The sequence below is a fragment of the Erigeron canadensis genome, chromosome 2 (genome assembly GCF_010389155.1).
Source record: "Erigeron canadensis isolate Cc75 chromosome 2, C_canadensis_v1, whole genome shotgun sequence".
Taxonomy (NCBI): Eukaryota; Viridiplantae; Streptophyta; class Magnoliopsida; order Asterales; family Asteraceae; genus Erigeron; species Erigeron canadensis.
Genome location: NC_057762.1, coordinates 22,017,927 through 22,040,460, shown reverse-complemented (window position 1 = coordinate 22,040,460; position 22,534 = coordinate 22,017,927). Strand labels below are relative to the sequence as shown.

General features: G+C 33.5%; 3 protein-coding genes across 4 annotated transcripts; all 3 read left to right on the top strand.

The window, feature by feature from the left end:
* The first annotated feature begins 2,625 nt into the window (after nt 1-2,625).
* LOC122588411 (peptide-N(4)-(N-acetyl-beta-glucosaminyl)asparagine amidase) lies at nt 2,626-10,972 on the top strand. 2 transcript variants are annotated; one of them, XM_043760518.1, is made up of 16 exons: nt 2,626-2,930; nt 3,043-3,225; nt 3,789-3,887; nt 3,968-4,054; nt 4,490-4,572; nt 5,212-5,325; nt 6,407-6,461; nt 6,539-6,625; nt 7,280-7,335; nt 7,408-7,467; nt 7,814-7,901; nt 7,998-8,726; nt 8,801-8,861; nt 9,033-9,135; nt 9,479-9,613; nt 10,656-10,972. In XM_043760518.1, the coding sequence occupies exons 1-16, from the start codon at nt 2,799-2,801 to the stop codon at nt 10,744-10,746; spliced, it is 2,163 nt and encodes a 720-aa protein (XP_043616453.1). In that variant the 5' UTR covers nt 2,626-2,798; the 3' UTR covers nt 10,747-10,972. The 2 variants fall into 2 exon arrangements, with proteins under 2 accessions (XP_043616453.1, XP_043616454.1); XM_043760519.1 differs by having other exon boundaries at nt 2,858-2,930; nt 3,021-3,225.
* Nucleotides 10,973-12,394: 1,422 nt separating this feature from the next.
* LOC122590105 (glucan endo-1,3-beta-glucosidase 8-like) lies at nt 12,395-14,207 on the top strand. The gene is made up of 2 exons (XM_043762440.1): nt 12,395-12,805; nt 13,076-14,207. Exons 1-2 carry the CDS (start codon nt 12,462-12,464, stop codon nt 14,166-14,168), a joined length of 1,437 nt encoding a protein of 478 aa, XP_043618375.1. The 5' UTR covers nt 12,395-12,461; the 3' UTR covers nt 14,169-14,207.
* Nucleotides 14,208-17,021: 2,814 nt separating this feature from the next.
* LOC122590321 (protein SLOW GREEN 1, chloroplastic) lies at nt 17,022-22,534 on the top strand. Its single transcript, XM_043762638.1, has 4 exons — nt 17,022-18,098; nt 18,880-19,026; nt 19,167-19,247; nt 22,149-22,534. The coding sequence occupies exons 1-4, from the start codon at nt 17,484-17,486 to the stop codon at nt 22,332-22,334; spliced, it is 1,029 nt and encodes a 342-aa protein (XP_043618573.1). The 5' UTR covers nt 17,022-17,483; the 3' UTR covers nt 22,335-22,534.

Here is a 22,534-nt window from a genome sequence, read left to right as displayed (position 1 = left end):
CAACCTTTGCATAACCTGACTTTGCATATTCTTGGTGAACTTGTGCAATATTCTCTCAATCATAAAAAAGAATATTTCACAACTTTAAGTGTTTCGATTGTATAGAGAATTTCCAACTATTAGATCAATTATATTTCATAGGTTATTAGGATATATACATTATTGTATTACCGTGGTTCCGCAACAACTTGTAAATTATTTAAGTCAATATAAAACTTACACTTGAAAATTACAACTTGGTCTCACAATATTTATTTTACTTGTATTTATTATTGCATTGTCTTTTACTTACCAGTTGTCACCTTAATAAGTAACCCGTCCAGTCCCTGGTATATTGTTCACTGATACCGGCTCCAGTCGAGTCCAATGAACGTATTGCAAAGTAACTCACCATTGACATGGTGCCATCAATTGAGTTCGGACTTACAGGTTGACATTGGGATATCAACTTTGCTGTACAAATATGGTTGTGAGCATTTAAGAAATTACATTTAATTCCTTATGCATGCTTGTTAAAGTACGATGTAAAAGGTACTTTAACGAACCACCTTTATACACTTTTGTATTTTAATCATAGATACATGGTATTTTCAGGATAATAGAGTATGAAGGTAAAAAGTCTTTCTCGTAATCAGTATAAAACTTTGTAAGTACTTTACACTCTTGATTTGGGTAAAACATTCACTAGGCTTCGCTGCCATGAATATTTTCTACCTTTCATTTGTTGTCTTTGACTTCAACTGGAATGCATTTAATTCTGGTCAAATGTCAATTGGAGTGAAGCTCGAGTGACATTAACTATATACTGGCCACTGGACTTTTATTATTTCTGAACAAATCTTCTGGACTCCAGTCTACACTGGAGTCGCTTCAGTATTATTGTAAAATGGACCTAACTGTTTTTTTTTCCAAACATTTTTGTAAATCACAATAGATCCAATTTTCTTAATTGTTTTTATAATTAGTTCTGAACACCAACATTTATAATCTTTTTAAACTCTTTTTAAATATAATAATTTGTATAGTTTTAAATTTATCATTGTACTTCACAAAAGATTTAGTTTTTTAATACAAATAGTTTTATTTTTTAACTTAGCTTTTAACATCAACATTTATTTTCTCTTTAATATCTTTTTAAATACAATAATTTGTAAAATTTCAAATTTATTATCATAATTGGTTATTTTTATAAATGTAAAAGATTTTTGAAAAGTTTTAATTAATATATTATTATTAACATGAATTTTAAACATATTTAGTTTTTCTTTTAGGGCATGTTTGGTATGGAAATATTCAGATAAATGAAATAAACAGAGAAATTAAATAGACTGAGAAATTCAGTGAATATCTTTATTTGGTAATGACGAAGAAATCAATCTAAGAATCGAGCTAAAATCATTTCTTATGTTTGGTATTAATCAGAGAAATGAAAATAAAATTTTTTACAATAATCTGATTATTTTAGTTGTATAAATATATACAATTTATAAAAAGTTAATATATTGATTCAATATTAAATTAAATTTAAAAAACTCATATAAGCAATAATATTATTCAAAAGGGGTTTTTTAGGATCCTAATTTATTATCAAAAGAAAGTTTGATTTCAACATTAAGCATGGATATATTATCAAAATTAAAAACTAGTATATCAAATACGTATTGGTAAATCGCATGGATTGAAAGCAGTTTTCTAAGACTAAAACTATCTTAGAATATATTTATTGAGAATAGAAATTAAAACTGTAATCATATTAGAATATATTTATTGAGAATAGAAATTAAGAATTTTTTTTTTTCTTAGCCCAACCAAACAGAAGAAATCAAATCATTTCCGTTTCTCTTGCTTGAATTTCTTCTACCAAACACATCCTTAGTTCTTTTAAAATGAAATGTTTTGTTAAATTTCAAACAGATCGTTGTGATGTGTTCATTTTATCGACCTTTTGTTATAAAGTTCATTTAAAAGTTATCCGGACAAAAATATTTTACTTATGGTATGTCTAATTTTATGATTTATAGAGTACGTTTGTGTGTCATTTGTTTAAATGAGTTCCAAGCCGAGTAAATATTATTTTACTAGCGTTGTACCCGCGCGATGCAGCGGGGAATAAAAAAAAAACGCCGATAGTTTCTGGGGCGACGGCGATGAAAAAGAAAAAAAAATAAGCCGGCGGCGGTGGATGGTGGTTTGATGGTGGTTTTTGGGGCGGTGGTGGATGGTGTTTATGGGGGGATAGCGTACATAGAAGGTGGATTGCGGCGGTGAATGATGGTATTTGGGGCGGTGGTGGATGGTGTTTATGGGGGGAGAAAATCAGAGAAGAGGGGAGGGAGAGAAAATCAGAAATCGGATGAACGTATGTGTGTGTAATGAGCGTGATGGAGAAAAAATAGGATAGTGTAAATTAGGAGGGCATAAAAGACATTTTAAAGATAGAGGTGTTAAAAGAGGGGTTGGGTAATTTGCTTATTAAGGGAGTATAAATTAACTTCGTCATTTTATATATTTGTTTGTTCTTTCTATTGTTCTAAAAAAAAGGTTGTTTGACTTTTTATTTTTGAAAGTCAACAACCATTTATGGTTTAGAGCAGTAGAATGAAAGACAAGAAAACAAGATCGAACCGAATCGAATTTGCAAACTGGGTGTACCATATTTCACTCGAATCGTGTTCTTTTCTTACTTTCATTGCCATTCTCATTCTCATATTTTAATTATTATATTCTTTTTCTTTACTTTGTGTGAAAGAAAGATACATCTCTGATCTCCCCCCCTGAAATTTCCAATAATAATAAAAATGGTGGCCAGAAAGTTCACAGTCTTTCACAAAGATTCAAACTTGGATATTGATTATGACACTGAAGATGGTTTTGAAGTTTTCAAATTTCAGTTATTTTCCCTCACTGCTGTTCCTCCTGATCAACAAAAGGTTTTTCCTTTTATTCTCTATATCTTTCTTTAATCACTTGTTAATTATTATTGTTATTAGTATAATTATGATTAATTAGTTGTTGATTAGTTGGAATTATATGTACTTGAAGATATTTGGATGTGACCCTGATGATGGGAGTGATCGAATTGTTTCGGATGACTCTGATCTTGCTTCGATTTCCGATAAGCTTCGGTTAGTTTCCATTGATGATGAAAATGATGAAATTGATAGTGCCCCTAAGTTGGAATCTCAGGTTGTTAAATCTGATGAAGAACTAGCTCGAATGCTGCAGGTATCGTTACGAAAAACACTATCTTTACTATGAAGTTATGTTGTTTCTTGGAATATGTCGAAATGAATATATGGCAGGTTTGAAAAGTTCATTTTTTAGCTGGAAGGTGCTGTTTTAGAGAACATTTTTGAGTATATTGTTTCTTATTCTTTCAATTGGTATGGAAATCGTAAAATAAGTTTTAGATGGGAAAATTGTGTTTTAAATCCTTTCCTTTTGATGTAATTCGTTAGGTAGATCGCCTTGAGCTTTCTTTTTGTTTTTCCTAATAATCTCAATGCAGTTTAAGAATAAAGGATATCAAAAAACATTATGATTAGGCCGTTTACTCATCAGGCTAGCTATCGAACGCCCCACCACTTTGATGATAGTGGAATTTTTTTCATAAGTTATGTTTTCCAGATTACGCCATTTGATTATGATTTTATTCAGAATAAATAAATAGAATAAAATGTAACGTTAGTAACGGATTACATGCCAAAGCACACAACTATTTTATGACATTTGCTCTTTTAACTTTGGCTTATATGATTTATGATATGATCTATTGACAATGATTACAGGCAGAAGAAGAAGCATTAATGTTTCAGCAGTTTGCTGTTAGTGGAGACAATAGGGAATTTGAACTAAGACTTCGGCCTTATATCGATCAAGTTCTTTTGGTAATTTCCGGCGAATATTTCCATATGATAAACATGATGTGATTGAAATTAAAGGTCTGATGTCATGTGTAATTATATAGTACGAAGATCCACATCGGCAGGAAGCGGCAAGGAAAACAGTACCTGTTGACAATCTTGAAGAGAAAGCATTAGTTGCTTTAGCTAAGGTTGATTTTCATCTTTTTATTGTTGTGAAATAACTTTCAAGTTCGACTGTACAAAAGTAGATATCTTGTTCCCATATAATAGTAGACGTTTTAACTAGATATACGAATATTAAATGGCGATTGAGCTTCATTAAGTAATTCTAATCAGGATTAAACAATTAACTTCCTGCTAGTTACTATTCATATGTGTTCATGATGATGTTGTGTTTATTTTAGGAGTTAGTTTGCCATTTCAGCATAAGATAAGTTATATAGGAGTATATCATAAAATTAACATTAGAATATTTCATCGACACATTTGACATAGAAAAACTAACTTTAGCTGAAGATTACAGGAACTATATTGATATCTGACTTCTTAGGCATTTATTAACGTTAATCTGGCATATTAAGTAATTTTGTATCTAAATTTACAAGTATGCCTTTTGTCTTCAGGAGGGGAACTTCAATCCATCCAAAAGTGAACGTGATCATGCATTCCTGCTGCAACTTCTTTACTGGTTCAAACAGACCTTTAAGTATGGTTTCTACTTTCTGCCCTCGACTTTTGAATTCTGTATAATGATGAAGGAATTGAGAATATTTGGTGGCATTCTTATATCCAAGGGCATATCTTTACATATTTACTGCCAGATTCAATTGAAGAAATAAATTATGTCAGGAGTAATACATCAAATATATATATATATATATATATTAAAAACTTGCTTAGCATTAACCTTTATCATGCTTTTAGTTTTATAAGCAGCATGGTTGGATCAGTGGTAAACACCCTGGCCTCTGGAGACAGAGATCATGGGTTCAATCCTCATCCCATGCAAAGGTTGGGGGGCCTTTTCTACCATTTAGGTAGAAAATGGAAGCAGCCTCTCTACTTAGGTAGAGGTAAGGTCTGCCTACATCTTAACCTCCCCCATACACCGTTGAGGTATTGGGGCTCAAAACCCGCGGAAGGCGGCACTGAGCAGTTTCTTTCTTTCTTTATGCTTTTAGTTTTATGCGGTGTCTCCGTAATACAAGTAAATATCTTCTTGAGTTGGTCAAAATTTTCTGTTTAACGAGTCCTAAGCTGCTCACTGCGGATGACAATTAGTTATATTCATACATTGTAAAGTTATGTTACTTGTCATTTCAACATTATGATTTAACAATTGTAGGTGGGTGAATTCGCCTCCCTGTGAAGGTTGTGGCAATGAAACTGTCAATCAAGGAATGGGTGTAGCAAATTCGTCAGAGAGTGCCTATGGAGCTTCTCGAGTAGAACTTTACCGGTATGTGAGAAGAAAAAGGATCTATCCTCTATACGATCTTACTTCTTTGATGACTTTAATGATTTCTTTTTATAAACTAGGTATATTTTGAGTTCTTGTTTGCATCTGTAGTTTGCATTTCTAGGTTATGTGCTTATTGTACAGGACATATAAACACTACTTTTTACCATGAGGGATACAAAAAGGTATTAAAAGGAATACGGGCTCACACCTTCTTAGATCTTTTCGTTTCCTGTAATAGAATAACTAAGCAATAACTGTTTAATACTCTGAAAAACTATCAAGTATATGGATTTTCTATGTTTAATCTGCTCTGGTACATGGAGATACCGTGTTCTGCTTAAACGTATAAAATCCAGAAACACATTTTTATATACTTAATATCTACGTCTTTTGTTACTCGTCTTTCAGGACATGTTTATCCAAATGAATATAAGATGTTTGAATCTTTGTTAATATAAAATGTTTGTTAATTGCTGTATCGTCTTGGGTGTTGGGACATACCGAGAAGGAAACCATTGTTTTTCTTATTTGGGAGGGGTAAATGTTGAATTTCATTTTTACCCAAATACAATTAATTGGATCAATATCTAAGCAGATAAATGCAGATTCTACATTTTTTTCCATCTAATTATTAGTTGTATGCTATATTACATATATTCAGATAGGTTGTTTAGAGCAGTGACATATCATGTTGTACCAATTAGTGAATCACCACCATCTTGAAGCAGGATATTTCTGTTTGCTCCATTTGAAATTAAGCTATATGTTATGGGTGTTTAGGAGTGTAAGGCTTTGCCTTTCATTAAATAATAGTAATATATATTAGCCAGTTAGGATAAATTTTGTTTGGGGGAACCGACATTGTTATAGATGTATGTTAGTTTATGTAGTTGACTAATTGACCAAAGTTATTTTTATCTAAAGTGGAATATCAAATTTCAACATCAATCTTGTGATTAACTATTAAAAGTTATTCATCAAAGTATCTTGTTGTATTAGAATATAAGTGATAACTTTCTTGATTGCATCAGTTTTTTTTTTTTTGTTCATTTTCTTGTATATTTCTTATCTGCAACAGTTGTAAGGCATGTTCAAGAATCACTCGTTTCCCACGGTATAATGACCCTACTAAGGTACACAACCTTTTTTCCTTTTCTGCTTTTCAAGAATATATGATTCTTATAGCTCATAGCATCTTTTCATGGTGCAGCTTCTTGAAACAAAGAAGGGGCGTTGTGGGGAGTGGGCCAATTGCTTTTCACTCTATTGTCGCTCTTTTGGCTATGAAACTCGTTTGGTAAGATTTTCTGCTATACTATTTTGCTTGCACTTGAAGCTTTATTGCTGGTAAACGTGTTAGACTTATGTGGTATTGACACCAACTAATAGTTCAGAAATTATCTGGTAATGCAGAAAAGTTGAGGCCAATTTTGTTCTTACTAAGAAATTGTAGCTCGGTTGTGATATGACGAAAGGGTTGTAATATATGGGTTTTAAGCTATAACCTGTAATGGCTCTATATTGTTGGCGTTTAATACTTCCTTTATGGAAGTAGAGTTGTCAATGTTTATTGGAATGTTTGAACTTGTTAGTTTTCTCATTTTCTCATAAAGGCTGGGACATGACCAGTTCGCTTTCCTAAAATGAAAATCCAACCACACTTAAAAGTTGTCAAGGATATGGGATATTAAAATAAGAATCTGTTTCAAAAAGAATGACAATTTATAATGTATAGAGTGATATTGAGGAAATGATGTGAAAAATAAATCTCTAACGATTATATAACTTCAACTGTGGCAAAATGGTCAAAAAATATAAGCGTGGAAATTTTATATTTAAAGTCTGTTTTCTTTATTATATGGATCAGTAAAGTTGGTATTTTATCTTTACTAGTTTGCCTAAGTTTCTACTCGTATTTTTTTTTTAACTTTTGCACGTCTTTCCTTCTCAGATACTGGATTTCACTGATCATGTGTGGACAGAGTGCTATTCAATATTCTTGGGACGGTAATTTGACTTAACTAACATCAAGTGTCTAGTATTTAATTCTCTGTTTAAATTTTGATGTGTCTGTTGCAGATGGATGCATCTTGATCCCTGTGAAGGAATATATGATACCCCATTACTATATGAAAAAGGGTACTTTCTTAATAATTTTGCACATCAGTAGAGGTGGCCATATAGACGCAGCTAGTTATGAATGGTTTGATTTGGTCTTTTTTATCTCAAAGAGTTCTTTATCATTTAATTCCAAAGATTTAGGTTGTTGCTCTAATAAATTTTTTTATCTATATAACATATTTTCAAAAATTTCTTCATATGTTTTGGCATGTCAACCTTACCTCACTTGGTATACGTTAGCCCAAACCATTTGACCTGTAATCCAGCATGTGCATCTTGTCAGCTGCCTATCTTCACGAATCAGTATCTAACTATTTTGTTAGACTTGAATATTTATCCTGTATGTTTCAATTATTCGTTTAAGGTGGAACAAGAAATTGAACTATGCTATTGCTATTGCAAAAGACGGTGTCCATGATGTCACTAGACGTTACACCAGAAAGTGGCATGAGGTAACCACAATAATCATCCAACAACTTCTGTTTCTTCAAATTTGCAGATGCATGTGCTACTTTTTGCTGTTTTGACCAACAATGACTATGTCAAAGGTTCTATCTCGCCGAAACATGACAACAGAAGCCGCTGTATCCAACATTCTTGGAAATCTAACAAGAGAATGTAGAAGGAACTTGACATCAGTGATGCCTGTGCTTGAAGAACGCGACCGTAATGAAGTAGAAGAGCTCAATAAATATATACACTCCCAAGATAACGATTCTTTATCCTTACCAGGAAGACTAAGTGGGGACAAGGAATGGCGCACATTAAGATCTGAGATTGGTTCAGATTCATTAAGTTCATCATCTTGCCCTGTTCGTAAATGTGTAGATGAACATGTTTCAAGAATTTATAATGCATTCTCTCCTTTCATTTCTCGGTTGGTAGAGTTTTCTTCCAAACATAAAGCTCTTGAAGCCCTTCGTTTAATCAGAACGGTTTTGGCAGATCTCAAAAAAAGTCCGTTTAAAACAAGGAAAGTTGTTATCGATTTAGATCTAATTCGTGAACTCTTGGCGTCTTTTAATCCAATGCTTGATGCTCTTTCTTTGAAAAGCAAGCAAGAAGCGAATGGAAAAGTTGAAATTTTTTTAGCAGATGATCCTGTAAAAGCCTCCCTTGCATTACCTGTTGTATTTCATGCCCTTGATGATGTGATCTATCACATAAACAAGTGTGATACTTTAAGTAAACTGTCTCTTTCTTGGCCTCTACTAAAGCTAAACAGAATATGTTCTGGTTCAGTTCTTGCAAGCGGGGAGGAGCTTCCTTTCGGGATTGTAAGTAAGCTGTAACAAGTCAGTCCATTTATTTTGTTTGATGAGTTTCTTTCATTTAAATTGAAAATTTTCAGGCGACATCAGCTTTTGATGGAACCCGTTTGTCAAAATGGGAAGAACCAAATGGTGCCAAAGGTAAAGCTCTCTTGTCTTTGTGAACTATTAACAAAACCTTGTATGATGATGAAAAATTTGATGTCTGTACAGTGAATATGTACTGCAATATCAACCTATGTTTTTTTTTTGGTTATAGTCTCCATTTTGAACTCTTGGTGCATACAGTAATTGGAGGATTCAATATTTCAGGTTGTTGGTTAATATACAAAGGGATAGGGGACCAGGCCTATGAATTGTGCTCATATGAACTAATGTCGGCCAATGATGCGCCAGAAAGGGATCCAAAGGACTGGTATGTGATGCATAAGAGGGGTGTTTTACTTTAGATGAAGGAAAGATAAACATGTGTGTATGTGTGTGTGTGTGCGCGTGAATACACGCTCACTTGTGCTTGCATCAAAGAAATCCTGGATTACGTGTTTTGGTTCTAATGAATTCCAAAAAACAAGCTTTTGCTAATAATAACATTACGAGAATATGCATGATCCTGTCAAAAAAGTAAATCTCTTTGTGATGCACTAACACAAATTGCAACAATGGCTGTCAATTCTTTTTTGACCATCTAATATTTTAATTTAGCTTTGCCCACTGTTAGTTATAAAATCATTACAAAATGACCAGTATATTTTGTGCAGGGTGATTGAAGGCAGTGATGATGGTGGTTCCAGCTGGCATGTTTTAGATGAACAAACCTCTCAGATGTTCAACAATCGTTTCCAGAGAAAAGCATACAAAGTCAAGTTGCAGGGATTTTCTGCCAATATATTCAGGTATTTCTTCTGAACTTACTAGAAGAAACATATGTTTGGTTCAAATCTTTCACGGGAAGTGAGTGTTAGGTCATTCTGCTACAAGAATTTCACCATTTCACCTTGTGTTTTGTTTACTTTTTTTCGACTTGTCCTTCATTTTTTGCCAAAGAAAATGGTGATTTGACTTCCAAGTTTGTTTCCATTGCCAAATGCAGAGGTGGCACTTCCAACCCATTGACATTTCGAATTCCTCAAAGTGTTAGTTGAATGTTTTCACCATCCTAAATTACTAAATCATTTAATTCGAATAGATAAACTTTTTGCTGTGATAAAATAGTTTTTTAATGATAGTTATGACATAAATAATTCATAAAATCAAAGGGATCAACTTACTAAAATTTGACCCCTTTGATGTGCTACGCAACCCACCCGACTAGCTAAGTTTGCTACCTCTAGGCGAATTTGTCAGGAAGTGTCAACTTTTAGATAGAAAAAAGATGAGTGCAGATTTTGCCACCTCTAGAGTCCTGGTACATTTGCCTACCTCTAGGCAAATGTACCCGGAATTGTCAGCTTATAGATAGCAAAAAGATAAGTGCACATTACCTGATTTAAATACTGAGGTAGTGAAGTGATCAAGTGAGAACCAAAATAATTGTGAGAACCGTGAGAACCACTAAAAAACCGTAACATATCCAACCGCCACCATCTCTTGGATCGCCGTCTATCAAATCCATATCCCATATGTTTTCAACATGTAACCCATATGATTTTTTCAAATTTATTATTATATATATTTTTTTTGAAATGGGTTTTTATTAAAAGAAAATAAAAATAATATAAATAAATAAAAAATTAATTATTAAAAAATTAAAAAACCACCCCAAAAAGGAGAAAGAGAGAGGGAAATTAGTGGTTTTCACGGTTCTCACCCATGTTTTGGTTCTCACATTAACCTTACCCTACTAAGGTATAGTGTTCTAATAAATAAACGTGCTATGAGCAAAGCAAATATTATATCAAGTATCTTTCATTGTGTTTATAATTTTTGAAATGGCAGGTTACGGTTTTTATCTGTTCGTGATGGACTAGCTACTTCACGGTTTCAAATAGGTAGCATCGACCTATTCGCTAATAGCAACATGAACTAAATATTATTTTGGTGATTGGCTAATAAGGGAACCATAGTGAATGTTGTAACAACTCCCATTACTTTACTCCTATTTTCTATGTATCATTCTTACATGTACAACAGAGTATTGTGTAGCATTAGATCGAAGCATTAACTCCTGTTTACTGTAAACCTAGGTTATTGTGTTTGAATATTTGTATTGTCAGAAAAGAGTAAAATAAAACCCGATAATGTATTATATGAAACTCCCTCGTTGTGGTTTTTGATAATCGACTTCATTAGCTATTCGCCTTTAACTCCAACTGATAAGTCACAAAAGTATCTAGCTAGTTAGATTGAGTGACCAAAACGGCATCATATAATTTTTGGTCGACGAACTGATTTGTCTGCTGTGTGATCCTTGGAGGTAGAGTCTTTATATTATAACTCATATATGAGTCAATATTGTTTTCATGCTACAAAGGTAAGACAAGAATTTTAGAAGATCAGGTCTATTACTTGAAACTTTAGAAGGATTTCATCCTATTGACACAATGCCAGTGCTTATTGAGTTTCATTTTTCCTACATTCATATCCATTAAGTTTTGCATAGGAAAAGCTCAACACTCCAGTCCCCCAAACTTATCACATGAAAGAGAGATACATAAAGGAAAATACAAACATAATAACCAATACAAATGACATATTTAAAAGTATTTGGGGCAATAACTGGAGTGATCAAGTTTGAAAATGGCAACTAGTTATTAACTTCAGCGAGAGGCACATTTTTCTCCGCTGCACCCTTACGACCAACCACCTTTGCAAAAGTAGTGACATTGGCAAAAGTAGTAATATTGACGACATCACCAGATTTGCAGCAGGAAGTGTACTGTCCATCGCAGCAAGGTACAGCCATTGATGTTGAAACAAAGAGCAAAATCACGATGCTAATCACACTGATTGTCTTGACACCTGTAACCATCTTCGATATATCTTTCTCGAGATCAAATAAAAGTAGTAGTTAGATTGTATGAATAAAGATAAGGGATAGTTAAGAGTGTATCTATATATAATGGGTGTTCTGTTTGAATACACTTCGATAACATCTACATGAGTACATGCAAAACAAGCTTGCTAAGAATGCAAGATATGAAAGAGATGTTAAACATTGTTAGACTTGGAGAGTCTATATTTCTAGCATTGTTTGACACATTTCAACAGGCAATAGATGTTCTTGATGAATAAGAACCTTGGGTCATTTGTGAGTTGTGACAATGATGGGACATCCATTTAATTCTTCATTACTTTTTAAACACATTCATTTCGTTTTTAACTGTCACTTCTACTATTTAAAAAGTTATATAAGATTATTAGTTTTTTTAGAATTAAAAACTAAAAGCTAATTAGATATTTCACACATCATAATAAGGTAGCGCTTAGTTTTTAATAAAATTCGAAGGATTATCTCGATCCTTTTCTTTTAACTAGTAGGGTTGAATTTAGGTTTACATACTATATTAAGAAACAAAAACTAATTATGATCATTCAAACTTTGTATACAAGGAAACTAAAAACAAGCCATTCATTTGAGTCCAATACCCTGAGAAAAAGTTGTGATTGTCTAACTTAATCTACATTTATCTCCACTAAATTTGTGATTATCCAAACCATAGGCTGCAAAATTGAACACATTTGGTCCACCCATCTTGACCTTTTTTAGTAGCCTCAACAAATATTGGTGGACTCTCTCGAACCATGGCTCGAGCCATGGTCTTGATCATATGGGCGTACCATTGGTTTCTTTTAGCCACCATTACGTGCGTAAATGGTCTAGGCGTGAATTGGGGTACTCAAGCATCAACACCCTTGGATCCTAAGTATATCGTCCAAATGCTTAAAGACAATAAGATCAAGAAGGTGAAGCTTTTTGATTCAGACCATTGGACCGTTAGCCACTTTGCTGGGACAGGAATAGAAGTCATGCTCGGTATCCCTAACCTTCATCTCAAAAAGTTTAGCAAGGATTATGATGCTGTCCAAGATTATGTTAGGGAAAATGTTACCGATCATTTGCGTGATCATGGAGGTGTTAATATCAAGTAAGATGATCGACAATATATGCCTGCTTTTTATGCATACTGTTTATATATACACGACTTTGCACTGCAAAGAAACAATTTTTGTGTGTAATATGTTTGGAAAATATTGCAAATAGGCAACCCCCTACTTTTCCTTTCACAATCAATTAATCATATTCCCAATAGTTCAAAAAAAAAAAAAAAAAAAATTCTTGCTTCAGGGTATGATATATCCTCATATATGTTTATATATATATAGATATATACATCAATGATGAATACATAATACAGGTATATAGCAGTTGGAAATGAACCATTTTTGAAAGCATACAAAGGAGCCTTTGAGAAAACTATTTTTCCAGCCCTAAAAAACGTACAAAAGGCACTAAATGAAGCTGGGCTAGGAAAAAAAATCAAATCCACAATTCCTCAAAATGCAGATGTTTATGATTCTGGTTCACAAGGGCCATCAGCAGGAAATTTCAGGCAAGATATCAGAGATGTAATGGTTCAAATATCGAGATTTCTCGACCAAAACAACTGCCCTTTTATGGTAAACATATACCCTTTCCTTAGCCTCTACGAAAACGATGATTTTCCAATGGAGTTTGCTTTCTTTGATGGCGGGGGACAAGGTGTTCAAGACGGAAACATTAGATACACGAATATGTTAGACGCTAACCTTGACACATTAACGTATTCTCTAAAGAAAGCCGGCGTACGCAAGCTTAAAATCGTTGTAGGAGAAATAGGATGGCCAACAGATGGCCATAAACAAGCCAATGTAAAAATTGCACAAAAGTTCTATGATGGATTGTTAAAGAAACTAGCAACAAACAAAGGAACCCCATTACATCCTGGTTACATTGAAGTTTATCTTTTTAGTTTAACAGACGAAAACCAAAAAAGTGTCGCACCAGGTTACTTTGAGCGTCACTGGGGGATTTTTCGGTATGATGGACAACCAAAGTTTGCTATAGATTTTTCGGGACAAGGTAATGAAAAGATGCCGGTGGGTGCGAAAAATGTGAAGTATTTAGATCATCAATGGTGTGTTTTGAATGAAGATATGAGGGATATGGGTAGATTGAAGGCTGCAATGGATTATGCATGTAGTAGGGGTGATTGCACTAGTCTTTCGTATGGATCAACATGCAATAAACTTAGTGCAAATAAGAATGTATCATATGCATTCAATATGTATTTTCAAATGAATGAACAAAGTGTGGAGGCTTGTGATTTCAATGGGGCTGCAAAGCTTACCAAAAAAAATTATTCTACCCAAGAGTGTCTTTTCCCTCTTGAGTTAATGAGTGGTGCAACCAATAAGCATCAAGGGATAACTTTTTTACTTGTTTTAGTTAGCTTAATGGTGTTATTCTAAGTAAGGGTAGCTATCTAGTAGATAGATTTTGTTACAGATAGAAAGAAAGTAGGAATTTGTTTTGTAGATTAGATGCAAGAAATGTTAGGTTAATATATGTAACTATTATTTGAATTATTAGCACTAATAGGGAATTCTCAAGAATTCCTTGGAATTATAATTTGAATTCCATTCGTAACCATGTTTGATTGGATATATGATGAAATTGGAATTTCAAACTTTCCAACAAATTCCTTTAAACACTGAATTTGGAATTCTTTCCAAATAGCCATTGAATGTGAATGTTTCACATTCCAATAGAATTCCCTCATGTTTACTAAGAAACCCTCAACAACTAAAAACCAAAATAATAAGATATCTAATATGATTAGTCGTCATGTTTGGCCTCTTACTGCCGGATATTGATATTCATCACCATCCACCACCATCACGGAAAAAGGACCGTCAACATCCACCACCGCCGACCGCCATGGTTGTTCAGACTGTCGAAGATTACCTTGACGATATATGGAAACAACCATAGATCTTCATTACACTCTAAGGACAAGATGGAAACAGCCATGAATCTTCGTTATAGCCATAGATCTGCCGGAAAAACCTTTAATTTTAGACAGACGGTAACGTCGGGCAGAAATACAAAAGATGTATGTGTGTAGAAAATAACATGTGCCTAGAGAAGAAGATGAATCATTTTTGTTTATATTGGTTGGTGTAATAGTTTAGGTAGATACAAGATTTGACCGTTAAAGCTATCTATACTATCTATATAAACAAACTCCCTCTCTCAAAATTCAACACTCTACCTTTAAAATCTCTAATTTACCCTTTTAATCTATACTAACATCAAACACTTTATCCCTAAAATTCCAAAAATACCCTTAAAAAAAACCCTTACGCGTGTCTTTTCCCTTCCCCGCAGTTGCTCACATAGTATACCAAAAAAACACACATGTGTTACTAAATTTAATAATAAATCAACGTAAAAATTGCTCACTCTAAAACAACAACGGCGGTTTGCACTTTCAGCCGGACTAAGAAACACTTGAGTTGAATCATACATTCATATAATAACACGGTACCATTACTTAACTATCATTTTTTTCCTATGTCCCGCCGCATAGCGCGGGTACAAAGCTAGTCTTAGATGAAACTATATACCATTATGGTTTTCGTGCTTTCCACTTATATTCGAGTAAATTATACGGATGGTATCCGAATTATACCATATATTATTCTTTTGAATCATATTCAAACTTTCATTTTTTAACTCGGACTATACCCACGTGTATCATGTGTAATTTACAATAAATATTACCAATTTTAAAATTTACATCATTCATATTCATGGGTTAGGTTCAACTGAAAAAATGCAAGTTTGAGTATTGTATGAACGTATTTTCCAATGTTTGTATAAAAAAGGTAATATATAATATATTTCAGGTGTCATACGCGATCCATCTAATTATTTAGTTCAATAATACTTCAATGAACTTGTTTTTCTCATGTATTTTGAGATATATTTTAAGTTCCAAAGTTAGAATCAGATGTAATTATATTTATCTTTACTAATAGAGAATTCTCTTTTTCTAAATTTCAAATTACAAACCTAAATTACCATTCTTCCTTATTCACTAATTTAAAGATCTCTACGTAATATACCTATAATACCCTTAAATCTCAACCAATCATTTCTCTCTCTCTCCAAATCCCAACCACTCATTTTTTTTTCCTTCTCTTCCATAAAACATTTTATTTCTCTAATTCATTCAAAATATTTTATCTCAAAAACCACATATCGATAAGTTATAAAAATTATATGGGTGTTCTTGTCATGCTCTTTCATTAGAGATGTTATTAGATATACTTTCGATGAACTTTTAAATTCAAGAGCGGAGCCCATACGAATAAGGAATTTGGCTATCACACTCATGGCTACTTTATCCGGATACTATAAAATTGGGGAAAAAAAATTTAAGAGAAAATTACATTTTTGGTCCCTTAAGTTAGCAAGATTTTCAGTTATTGCCCTTAAGTGAATTATTTACAGAAAAACCCCTGAAGTTGGTCAATTTTTTCACTTTTCACTCCGCAAACAAACGCCATCTATATGGTCCGTTAAGCGAGGGGCATATTCGTCATTGTTCTCCTCCTTCTTCTTCCATACTCAAAATCATCAGCACATTCATCCTTTCACTAGCTAATCATTTTCAATAAAAAAAAACCTTATAAAACAAAAACACATCTCTATCCCTAACATATATAATATACATGTAACTTGATGGGTATTCATCCAACAAGGCCACAATCCACGACTCACATATTTCTGTTTTTTCATTCCTAACATTTGTTGACTTGTGAGAATAAACCACCAACACTTACTTTTCATTTAAAAGATATGTGGACTTCATTAATGAGATAATACCAAAAAAATTCAAGATTTCACAACACCAGAAAGTAAACACATTACTTGATCGTGGTTGAATCCGAAAACAAACACATCGCATCACTAACGGTGGCATAAAATTTGGTGTTATGAGATTTCGCTTTGCAAATCTGCCTGAGTCTTCACCAGTCCTCGATCTTGGGCTACTATTGTTTCTTTCCTCCCTATTTTTACACCATCATCATCGTCTTACCACCATCTCTGCCCTCCCTCTCCCTCTCCATCTTCTTCTTTTTCTTCGATCTCTCACCGGAATACCCAATATTCAGATCTGAAAAAAAAAAAAATCTTGGCTAATATTTTTTTATTTTAATTATATAGTTTTAAGTGATGTTAACTATATATTTGTGAAAATATAATTATAATTATTCCTATTGTTGGTTTTTGTATTGGTGAAATATATACATAGATCTAAATTTTGGGTTAAATTTTTGATGGATGGATAGATGTGTGATATAGATATGTAAGAATGTATTTATTTGATTTGGATTTGGATTAAATCTGGAAATATGTTATTGTTGGTCTTGATTGTATATGAATACAATGATGATGATGGTTGCTGGTGTTGAACGAGAACAAGAAGAACAACGAAATGACAAAGCTGCCCCTCACTTAACGGACTAAGTAGACGGCGTTTGTTCACGGAGTGCAAAGTGAAAAAGTTGACCAACTTCAAGGTTTTTTTTGTAATTAATTCACTTAAGGGCAATAACTGAAAATCTTTCCAACTTAAGGGACCAAAAATGTAATTTTCTCAAAATTTAATTGAAAGTTTGAAACTGTGCGTAAAACCCCGTTTCTGGCTTCATTTGCATAAATTCGATTAATTGAATTTGAGTTTCAGGGTTTAGGGTTTGAATTGTCACACTAAAATGGCAGCTTGTTCTATCAACACTTTATCACTCCATTATCCCACAAAAATTCACCAATTTCCCAATTCTCATAAACATTCTCTTCTTCATTTCAATCCAATTCTCAACCTTTCTTCAAAACCCACTTCAATTATCACATTTTACAACAAACCCATCTCAAAGTACCCCTTAATCATCTCTACACATCCACCCCACAAAGGAATCACCAAGATTTTGTCAGAAAAGATTGTTTTTTTACTTGTTGGGTCATTCATTTTCATGGGGTTTTTCAACAAGAAACCTGTATTAGCACAAACTACTCAAACTCAAAGTCAAACCCAAAGCCAAAGTCAAAGTCAAGAGGTTGATGAGGAAGAGATGATGTATATGAAGTTAGTGGAAGATAATCCAAAAGATGTTGAGATTTTGAAATCTGTGTTTCATTGGAAAATGAAAAGAGGGAAAACTAAAGAGGCTGTTGAGTATGTTGAGAGATTAATTGTTATTGAGCCTAAAGAAGTTGAGTGGAGGCTTTTGCAAGCTTTGTGTTATGAGATGATTGGTGATTATGGTAAAGCTAAGAATTTGTTCAGAAATATTTTGAAAGAAAGACCCCTTTTGCTTAGAGCTTTGCATGTATGTATACTTCTTTTTTTTGGTTATTTCTCACTTTTGTTTAACAAAGTTTAACTGTGACAACAACAACGACGATACCCAATCCCGTATGTGATGAGGTATGGGGGAGGTTGGGGTTGTAACTGAGTCGAGCCTTTATTGAACTACTCAAGCCCAAACTCCGAGCGTTCTAGCTGTATCAAGATTAAAACTTGTCCTTGTTTAATTGGATGTTTATTTCTGTGTCTGTATCTAAACTTGTACTTGTTTGTTGATTTTACTTACTAGGGTCTTTTTGGTCACTATGATTTACTATCTTTTAAGTGGTTACGTTGATCGGTATATTCAAGATTATATAGAGTATCATAACAACGTTTTTTGTGGAATGCCCTACTAGTACAAGCTTTTATGTTTGACTGTTTGTATAATATTAACCTAGAGTACACTTGTATAATTTTTTATCTAGTTTGATGTGGTATGTTCATGGTTAAGTACAAGTTTTTCTATTGTTTGCTATGTCTCATTAGTTAGATTAAGCTTGTGGATTTATGGATTATGATATTTCAAACAAGATTTAATCTAGCAATAACTTTGGTCTTGGTATAATATATGTTTAAATCAAATTGATATATATGATGGTTGAAAGTAGATAGGTGGATTGAAGTTTGGTGTGCAAAGTTCGTAGTATTGCATGCGGATTCATCTAGATTGAGAAAAGAGGATTTTTAGTTTGGACAACTCATGGTATACATGTTACTCTACTGGTTTTATTTTTCACCGTGTCTATCTTTTTTCTTTTTAGGGCCTTGCTATGGTAATGCATAAGAATCTAGAGGGACCAGCTGTGTTTGAGATGCTGAATAAGGCTTTGGAAATTGCTCGTCAAAGGAAAAAAGTCTCAGATGAAAGGAATATTAGAATACTAATTGCACAAATGCATGTTGTGAAGGTCAAAATTTTATCCCTATTAATGAATATTGTTAGTTATACTTCTTACATTTTACCATTTTGTAATCTAATACTTGGACGACATATATTGATTAATTTTTTATTTTAACATTTTATCTTGCCTTCATCTGCACTATCCAGGGGGAGTTGGATGATGCGTTGAAACTATTCAAAGATCTTATAAATGAGAATCCCAGGGACTTTCGTCCCTATCTTTGTCAGGTGCTCATTTTTATGTTCTGAACTTATAGTTTTATTTATTACTAATTTACTATTTGTGTGTGTTTTGGCTGATGATGCTTTACTAGTTCTGTTAAGATTGGGAAAAGATAGTAGTAGGTGCATTTCTTTTCATGTAATTTCATCATCTACTGATGAGAACTACGTTCGTCAATATAATCTACATCTAGTATACATTTCTCATGCTAAGTTAGGCAGGAACCAGTTAGGAGTACATTGGCTAGAAATAGAGTTTTCTACCACATTCCAAGAGGAGAGAATGTTATAAAGGGCCTTGAGAGGAGCTAGGCAGTTGAGGAACATAGTAATTAAGTAACATAAAGATATAGTTACCTTCAGATTGCGTAAATATATGAAAGTTTCATTTTTGATAAGCTATGTATAATATTAATATTTCAAATGGCTGTTTGCAATACTTCATTATGCCATGTTGTTTTCAACTAGACTCAAGATGTTACGCTGTAAGATAGAAGCTAATATCTACCTTGCCGCTTTTTTATTTTTTTTAGAACGGCTAAAAACTTTATTAAATAATGACTGGACTAGCTAGATACTAGCCGTAAAAAAAAAATACATATTCTAGAAATACAACTAATTACACAATCTAGAATACTCGAAACTTTAACTGCGAGGATTGCAAAAAGGATTGAAAAAACTTGTGCCAATTACAGTTACCCGAGACAAAAGAAAAATACATATTCTAGAAATACAACTAATTACACAATCTAGAACCTACTCGAAACTTTAACTGTGAGGATTGCAAAAAGGTTGAAAAAACTTGTGCCAATTACAGTTACCCGAGACAAAAGAAAAAACCTCACCCACGAAGGCCGAGCCACCTGTTTTTACTTCGTGGTGTTTTCGATGCAATCCCATACAAGTTTCGAGGACAACACTAGCAATCGACCAAGCTTTAGCAAAAAACTAAATACAAACATGACCCAGCCGACAAGAGAAAGTGAGACTCAACAACCTTCATCCGATAACGGATACGCATTCCAATTCTCCCACGTAACCTGACACTTCTTATCATGGCTACCAATCCATAAGTAAGAAGACGTAAAATTCTCCATAGTTCATAAAATCCTCTAATAGGATTCACCCAAAGATCTTGGTACTTAATAATATTTTATTTGTTTACTGCATTTAAACTAGGCCAAAGTCATTTGGTAGTTATCAAATATTCTTAGCATTTTTTGGTGATAACTTAAACTGAAACTATGTTTTTTCAAGCTTTTTTCTAAACTTTTTAAGAAATACAGTAGTTATTCACTTGTCTTATTTGGTGAATATACATTATGCAAGTGATTGCTTGAACTTGATACGAGTCAGAAATATAAGATTTTCACATCATTGTAAGTATTTGTGTAAATGTGTTCAGGGTATCTTTATGTTTGGTTAATTGGCTCTTTAGTACTCTACTTACACTTATCAACAATTTTGTGATGCAAAGTGTTTGCTTGGCTTATATTTTACATGTTATATAAGTTACTTGGGCACGTGTTGTTCATATTACTTTATTTTCTCCCAGATGTTGCATTTTCCAGCCAACAAACAAAGTGACTTGAACCAAATGCCCTCTTTTAAAGAGATATTATGCTAGTGCTCGGTAAGGATAAAGTTGTACATAAATGTGAGTTTTGGGCAAGAGAGTGAGAAAAGTGTGCAAAAATTGGAGCGTGAGGAAAAGTGACCATGTAATTAAATTTAATAGTATTAAGTGGCAATACGTTAACATTTCCATATCCATATACAGCTGATTCTTTTTAGTCCTAACTTTATCAAGGGAAAAGTGGTCAAATCACTTCATTTTGAGGTAGCAAAGTAGAATTTTGAACACAAGTACTCTGCTCATGAAGTGCTTTTGTATTAAGTCAAAGTGTGCTTTAGATGCTAAATCAGGTCCCACACTACCATAGCATCAAGGGTGTGTAACGTACTACCCAACTGTAAAGTTGATCACTTTAACGCCTTGACTCAGTTGACTCCTTCATGTGCGCATCACCTGAGTTGTTTCTGATATATATTGATACGAGAATTACTAAAACCACTTGCCTTCTATACATTTCCATTAGGGAACTAATATTGGTACCCATTCTTTTCTATATTTTTACCACAATGTACAAGTAACCCAACATACTGTACAAGTAGTTTATAGACAGTTGTGGTAAATTAATTAGCGAGAGTGGTACCAATATCAATTTTCCAAATTTATGGTGTATGCAACATCTTTAGTGGTTCAGGGTATTCTAATGAAATCAAAGAGAAGGAAGGGGTGAACTGCGGCAGCTGAGGCAAGGCCTAGAATAATCGACTTTTCAAGTTTATGGTAGTATGATTCACTTTTTATCGTTCTGGGTATTGTGAGACCTAAACATCTCCAAGGTGGCCTGTGGCCTAGTGGTAAGGCGTCTTGAAGTTCTCAGCAGAGCGCCCAAGTTCAATCTCACTGGTAAAGTAGTAAACATATTGGGATGGTCAAGGAAACGGCCACGGGAATATTTGTTAGGCCGCACACATCAGGGCTAAAGGCTCTATTTTCTCAGGGTAGGGTAGTCTAAACAGGGATCCCTCTCCGTTTACGATATTGCGAGATCTTGCTGACCAAATTGAGAGTATTAAAATACAATGTGGTCATTACTATTCAGAGTATCTTATAGCTGGTAGTTTTAATTATACTCAGTGCATAGCCAAACAAATATGCTCACCCATTATTATACAAGAATATGGGAAATTTTTGTATAAAGAATTAATCTAATTTCGAGTTACAAAACATCTTCTTTTGTTGCCAAATGCTGTATTCATTGCTTTGTAAGTATCAAAAATTTGAAGAATCACTTGAGAGACACATGCACTGACATTCAAAAATGTGTTGTTATGTAGGGAATCATCTATAGCCTTCTTGATAAAAAGGAAGAAGCCGAAGAACAGTTTTTGACATACCAAAGTCTCCTGCCAGATGAATTTCCTCAAAGAGGATTCCTAGATGATGTTGTTTTGGCAGCAAAAAGAGAAATACGACAAAGGCACAAGAAAGGTGTGAAACCCGAGTTTTTATACAAGAAATAAATACCCGGTTGCGATGTTAGCCAGATGTCACCAAGCTGATGGTGTCATGTTCTTTGTTGTGACTTCCCTTTTCCTAGTTGAAAATAGATTAGGTTAGCAACTTTTGTATCATGTAGTTAAAAGTATCTGGTTTCAAAAAGAAGTATTCTTTGGCAAGTGTTTATACTTTCATATATCTAATTTATAGATCAGTTTTTCCA

Coding starts and splice junctions, on each gene's coding strand:
- LOC122590321 (XM_043762638.1), top strand. CDS start 17,484: ATGGCAGCTTGTTCTATCAACACTTTATCACTCCATTATCCCACAAAA. Junction 18,099..18,879: donor TTTTGCTTAGAGCTTTGCAT/GTATGTATACTT, acceptor TTTTCTTTTTAG/GGCCTTGCTATGGTAATGCA. Junction 19,248..22,148: donor TTCGTCCCTATCTTTGTCAG/GTGCTCATTTTT, acceptor GTTGTTATGTAG/GGAATCATCTATAGCCTTCT.
- LOC122590105 (XM_043762440.1), top strand. CDS start 12,462: ATGGCTCGAGCCATGGTCTTGATCATATGGGCGTACCATTGGTTTCTT. Junction 12,806..13,075: donor CATGGAGGTGTTAATATCAA/GTAAGATGATCG, acceptor TACATAATACAG/GTATATAGCAGTTGGAAATG.
- LOC122588411 (XM_043760518.1), top strand. CDS start 2,799: ATGGTGGCCAGAAAGTTCACAGTCTTTCACAAAGATTCAAACTTGGAT. Junction 3,888..3,967: donor ATATCGATCAAGTTCTTTTG/GTAATTTCCGGC, acceptor GTAATTATATAG/TACGAAGATCCACATCGGCA. Junction 8,727..8,800: donor AGGAGCTTCCTTTCGGGATT/GTAAGTAAGCTG, acceptor GAAAATTTTCAG/GCGACATCAGCTTTTGATGG.